Genomic DNA, 6,420 nt, shown 5'->3' with positions numbered 1-6,420 from the left:
ATGTGGTTTTTAAGTTCAAACCCTTAAACAACTTTACCATTATGCGAATAGCTTTAGAATTTTCAACAATTTACAACAAATTACTTCAGCAAAAATCTTCAGCGACCACATTCAGCAAAAAACGTTCACACCTACATTATTGTCGGTATTGCATCTTTTCTAGTCATAATTTGATCTTTTACTCTGAAACAATGTCATGAATTTAAAGAAAATATCTCAAAATGAGGCTTTTACAGCAATTATTAAGCTAAAAATATTTGTGATTAAGATAAGATTAATTAATAACGGGATATGATTAATTAATTGAACAAAAAAATTAATTGCATGACAGCACTAGCAATGTTTGAGTAGGTTTGCTAACCGCTTTTGTGAATTTACAGTTTAAGTTTGACCAAAATATGATGGCAGTTTGAAAACAGCACCAAGCCTCATCACTAGTTTCACTTTACTTTAGTTCAAATGACTAAAATGTATTTAAATAATTGAATCAACTTTGATATCCACCAGCATCAGCTGCCCACTCACCACTTTTAACTCTCCCATGGGATTATGTAGTCTGCGAATCCCAGAACTCTCAGCCCAGATGTTTGCTGTCACCCTCCAGCTGAGGGATCTATACAAACACACAGAGCTTTGCATGTCACAAATTTGCTTTGAGCCATATCCCAGTTTTGGAAATTCACCAGCACAAGTCACCATACACAGCAGGAAAGTAAAAGAAAGTTTCCACCAGATTTCCTAACCTCCCTGGTCTAAACCATCTTCATTTTGTCTTTTTTTTACCTTCTCTGTCAGCAAACGTTGGCTCTACCTCTTCTCCGTTCCACTGTCAGTTTAATTTCCTGCAGAAAAGATATAAACAGAAACAGATTCAGCAGCGCCACACTAGTTTTTCTGCACAGATTGATCAGAGGGTGCAGAGCTCGTGCATGTCACCGCACCCCGGAGGATCTGCTCCATTTACATTGCGTATTTGTGAATACTTTGATTCCTGCAGGAATTGATTACTTTTTGTCAGCCATCAGAACTCCGGACATGTGAAGATCTTCCTAAAATGTCTGTAATAGAGTGATTTGTCTCATTAGTGTGTGGTCCTGCTCTCTCACCGTTTCTGACACTCATGCATTTTTCATGCTTTTCTAAAGTGCACGAGCAATCGACATGAAAAACTCCCGTATGCCATTTAAATTATAATTTGTATCTTTTCACCAAATGATGTCGAGAAGAAAAATATCAAATCAAAACGCTTTTCTGCACTGTGTGGCTGACAAATGAATTTTCCAAATGCTTGACTTTTTTCTTTTTGTTTTTTTTTTTTTTGTTTTTGTGCACCAGGTTGGAAATTTAGGACTGCTGTTCATGCTGCTGTTTTTCATCTACGCTGCCCTGGGAGTGGAGCTGTTTGGAGAACTTGGTTGGTGTACATTTAATTATTTTAATATCATATCATAACGGTTCTGCTCTGCAACAAAACCGGAAGAAGTGGTTTTTGTAGTTTGTCTAGAGAAGGGGTCAGCAACTTGCATCTCCTGAGCAAGTGTTGTTTTTACTCCCTCCATAGAGGGTCTTTGGTTAAAGAAAAATAATAAGGTCTCACATTTTAAATGGAACTGTAAAGTAAAAATCAAGCAAGTAGGACAGTTAAAGAAAAGTAAAATAACTCAATACTAAACTAATTTACAAACAGTTGAAGGAGAGTACATATCATATCACAAGTTAAATTAAAATATTTTGGCCTATTTTTGTGAGGTTTGTACCACAGAAAACCATGTGAGGTCAGTAACCACAACCAGAATTAAGGTCTTTTTTTTAACAAATAAACAATTTTAGGAGAAACTTATTTTTTAATAAATATAGTATGAGTCATCTAATTAGCTCTGATTAAATATTTGTTTGTCAGATGTACACAATTCTGGCTGAGATGCACCACAAACCGTAAAATTAACTCTTTTTATAAAAAAAAAAAAAATGTAATCATTGCTGATATTACACTACCTACTTCAACATTTTCTGCATTTAGATGATTGTAAGTGACACAGGATGTCTTTTATTTTGAAAGGAAGTCACGTGAACCTCTGAAAAAAGCTATGATCTGTTTCATATTTCGCAAAAAAGGCTATTTTTTGTTTTGTTTATGCCAAAAAGAAAAAAAGCAGTTTAGCTATATTAATCATATTGAAAAATAGAATAACTACAAATAAATGTTTATTGCTTTAAATCAATCAAAGCACACCTTAGGTCGCGGGCTGAACAAGATAAACATTTATTGAAAAATACAAAACAACATTTTGAAATTGTAAAAACGCAACTTTTTAGCATATATTTCTATAAAAACAGGCAGCTTATCAACTTCAATGATTGTCAATATTTAACTCTCCGTAAAAATATATCTTGTCAAAATTATATGTTAGAAATGAACTAAATAAAAACACTCAAATTACATTACTTTTACATAATTTTATATTAAAATTACACTGTAAATAACCCAAAAGATTTTGATCTTCATAAAATAACAATAATACAAAATGATCTTGTGGGCCGGATATAATTGCCCGAAGGGCCGGATCCGGCCCCCGGGCCTTGACTTTGACACATGTGGTTTAAATGTTTAAATAAGACTGTGGCTCCAACTGGGTGACTGTCAGTGAGAAATTGACCCGATTGGCTCTTATCCCTCAGGTGGGTGGTGGTCACTACAGTGGTCATCTCTCTCTCTCCTTATTGCATTGGTTTCTGAGAAGGATTAAAACATTTATGAAAAAAAATGTGTTAATACTTTTATAAATATAAGAATATGTCATAAAATTGTTCATAATTCATGCATCAGACGACTAAAGTGTTGAAGGTTGCAGACCCGTGGTCTACAAGGAAAATGTATTAAAATAGTTTTGATGTGATTTCTGTATTAATGTAAAAACATTCTGCTACGATGAGTTCTATTTTGGTCTTTGAACTGAATAATATGATATGTCATGCTCACGAAAAACCCATCTTTCATGCAGTGTGTAACGCTGACTACCCCTGTGAGGGGATGAGTCGGCACGCCACCTTTGAAAACTTTGGAATGGCCTTCCTGACACTCTTCCAGGTATCAACAGGAGACAACTGGAATGGCATCATGAAGGTATTTTTGTCAGACAGAATTAATTAAATGCAACAACCTTTTATTTTATGTTTTCTTTATCTGATTGATGGTCTTTATTAACAAACACCACCCATACATTGAAGTTCTTGATTTTTACTTTTCTCCATCTCTCCATCAGGACACCCTCAGGGAGTGCCCACCTGATCGTCCGGGCAGTGACTACGGCTGCCACGCCGGCCTGCAGTTCATCTCTCCGCTCTACTTTGTGTCCTTTGTGCTCACGGCTCAGTTTGTCCTGATAAACGTGGTGGTTGCCGTGCTCATGAAGCATCTGGACGACTCCAACAAAGAGGCGCAGGAGGATGCCGAGATGGATGCGGAAATTGAACTGGAGCTGGCGCAGGGGGGACTGTGCTGCATGATGGGGGGCATCGGCGCCATCGCTGGGGCCACAGGTGCCGCTGCTACCGGGGGAGGTGTGAGCAACACGGCCTCTGGAGGAATCAGTGCAGGGTCTGGCCTGGGTCTGAGCGGGGGTGGGGTGGTAGCACTGCGAGATGGAGGCGAAGGGGGAAGAGGAGGCGGCGCTGCTCACGATGGACACGCACAGCACCGATATCAGCACTACTCTCCCGCTCAGGTAACTCCAGTCCACTTGTTCTTGGTAATTCTGCCCAATTTTGAGCCAAAATTAAAAGTATTGTATTAAGGCGCACTTTAAAGCCTTAATTTTTTTTTTTTAAAAACAACAATGTGTTTCATGATCTGGAGCGGTTTATATATAGATACATTCTGGTTGAGATTACTGATATTTAAGCGATTTTAAGAGGTACAAACACTCTTTCAAAATGTTTGTAAAGAAATGCTGTTAATGTTTACTAAGCTCTTAAGGGACCACCCCCACCACCACCACCATCACCACCTCTTCTGGGCGTCCTCCTCTAGGGTGGAGTTGGGCGGAGCGTGGGGCAAGTGTCCTTTGGGGTTACCTTGGCTCATGTCTGGGGTTGGGGTGGGGGGATGCCCAGAACTCCTGGGTGGTGGTGGGCTGCTTGTCTGGGGCTGTGAGGGCAATCCCTGGGTGTGGACCCCCTGGCGCAGCAGGGATGCTATCGTCCTGGGTGGGCTGGAGCTTGCACTCTCCGTCCTCCTGCGCCTCCCAGCTTTCTGGCCTTTGTATATTGGCTATCTGGTACACTGTGCGGGTGTCGGGGGGCCCTGTCTACCGCTGCGGCTTCATAGGGGGTTAGTGTGGGGTACTAAAGGCCCCTTAGGATACACTTGGCCATTTAGATGTTTATTTTTTGGGTATAACGTATTTCAGCTTTTCAGAGAAACTTTTGGGACCACCAGATATCAATAGAATTGGGGTGTGTTCAATCTTGCATTATTCAGAGTATAAGTTGTGTTTTTTTTAGAGCTGTCAGGCGATTAAAATTTTTAATCGCGATTAATCGTATTTTGTCCAGAGTTAACTCGCGATTAATCGCAAATTTACATGTGGCCTTTTTTTAAGGAAAAAAATGTGTGGTTCGTGGCATTTAGCAGTTCTACATCAATTATGAAAACAAGAATGGTAAAATTAATAGTTTTCATCAGAAATACTTTATTTTGTAACATTGTATTAAGATAAACTTTCTTAACAATAAAAGGCAGTAACATAAAATGCCTAACAAAAGCCCAAGTGCAAGTGAAGGGCATTTTAAATTCAAAACTTCAATCAACGTTCAGTAAAATAAAATAAAAAACATCCAAAATGAAATTTCAATAACACTTTCATGTTCATTTTTTTTCAGGACCAAATCTTTTCCTCCTCTGCTGAACTGCAGTGATGAATGAAATAGAGATTTATCATTTTCAATGAACTTTTGTTTTTTAAAACATTAAAGACTGAGAAAAGCGGGGTAGACTGTGGATAGTTTGACAGTCTGTTACTGCCGCCGCGTTCTCTGGCTGCAGCTCGATGCAACGACGTGTCCAGCCTCACGCCATGAATGTGCGGCAGACAGACCGCTATGCTGGGGTTGGATCACGCTTAAACCTCCAGAACATTTAAAACGTCCCCCGGTGCGCTTGCTGTTCGGAAGGGGTCCGCAGCTCTCGGGAAGCAGCGCTGGACACGAGCCCGTACCACCAGACGTGGTACTGGACGCGAACCGGAGCCGGGTTAGGGTGCAGGAGCTCTCCAGGTCCTAGCGCCGGCCGGTTTTAGCTCGCAGCTCGGAGGTTGGAGAGCCGCCGGTGAGTTAAAGGGCTGGACGCCCGCGCGCGCTATGGAAAGGCACGTATGAGAAAATCCCATTGACTGTAAAAATAATGGACCTATCAAGCTATGAGGTCCCCCCATTATATACAGTCTATGGAAAATCCGCGATTAATGCGTCCAAAAAATTGTCGGCGTCAAGCACGTGTCAGATTAATGCGTTTTTAACGCGAAAAATCTGACAGCCCTAGTTTTTTTGCATGGTTTGGCCAGGGGTGTGACTAATATGTAATTTTCAAAATAAATAAATAAATAGCAGAAACCGCAAGAGGGCACAGTAATGCCTGGTTTCCACTGAGCGGTCCGGTCCAGTCCGGCGTTTTGAGTGTTTCCATTGTAAAATGGGCCCATTAAGCAATACCGAACTGTACCTCTTGGGGCCCCGTCCGTTGTAGGTCCACTGAAAAGTGGAACGGAACTGTTGGGGCGGAGCCACAGTAACTATTAGCTGAAAATAATGACGACATTAGTAAGCGCCAATATAGCGCTAATTTAAACTAATATTTCTAATGGTGGTATTTATCTCAGCTGTCCATAATCTTCTTTAAAACAACGTAAATTCCTGTTATACATGATGTACCAGAAGTAAAGCAATAAATGGATGACCTCTATTGTTGTAGCTTTTCTAGTCGTCGCACTAAAACAACATGCTAGCTGTAAAAACCAACCGCTCAGTGGGAGCGAGCCTTAACTGAGTGGCAACACTCCCCAGAATGAATTGAACCTTACCGTACCACTCCTTACCGTACCGTACCGGATCGGACCGCTCAGTGGAAACGGAGCGTTTGTGTAGAAGTGCCGCTCAGTCTTATGCTGGCAGAATTGTTTTGAAGCGACATAGATGATCAAGAATTGATTTAATTTAATGATTTACAAAGAGTTGACTTTTTAGCATGCTCTTTATACAGTGGGATAAGTGATCATGTGTTACACTAATATATTAGATTCATTCTGTGCTTCATGAAGGTAGAATTAATCAATGTGTTACGGTAGTGTAGCGTGCATATAGTCAGTCTATTATTGCTTTCTATTCCGTTAATATGATTTGCCTTTTAAGATAAAACTTCTACTC

The 6,420-nt window shown here is 40.3% G+C and overlaps 1 protein-coding gene across 1 annotated transcript in view; it reads left to right on the top strand.

Moving 5' to 3' along the window:
- LOC112137652 (voltage-dependent T-type calcium channel subunit alpha-1I) overlaps nucleotides 1-6,420 on the top strand; it is a 168,526-nt gene that overhangs the window by 141,165 nt on the left and 20,941 nt on the right. Inside the window, exons 29-31 of the mRNA XM_024260075.2 lie at nucleotides 1,336-1,414; nucleotides 3,003-3,124; nucleotides 3,264-3,725. Coding sequence (XP_024115843.2) covers nucleotides 1,336-1,414; nucleotides 3,003-3,124; nucleotides 3,264-3,725 — 663 coding nt within the window. The remainder of the gene's footprint in view (nucleotides 1-1,335; nucleotides 1,415-3,002; nucleotides 3,125-3,263; nucleotides 3,726-6,420) is intronic.

This window comes from Oryzias melastigma, linkage group LG1 (genome assembly GCF_002922805.2).
Source record: "Oryzias melastigma strain HK-1 linkage group LG1, ASM292280v2, whole genome shotgun sequence".
Lineage (NCBI taxonomy): Eukaryota > Metazoa > Chordata > Actinopteri > Beloniformes > Adrianichthyidae > Oryzias > Oryzias melastigma.
Note: the sequence above shows the minus strand (reverse complement) of the source record. Positions and strands in the feature narration are given on the sequence as shown.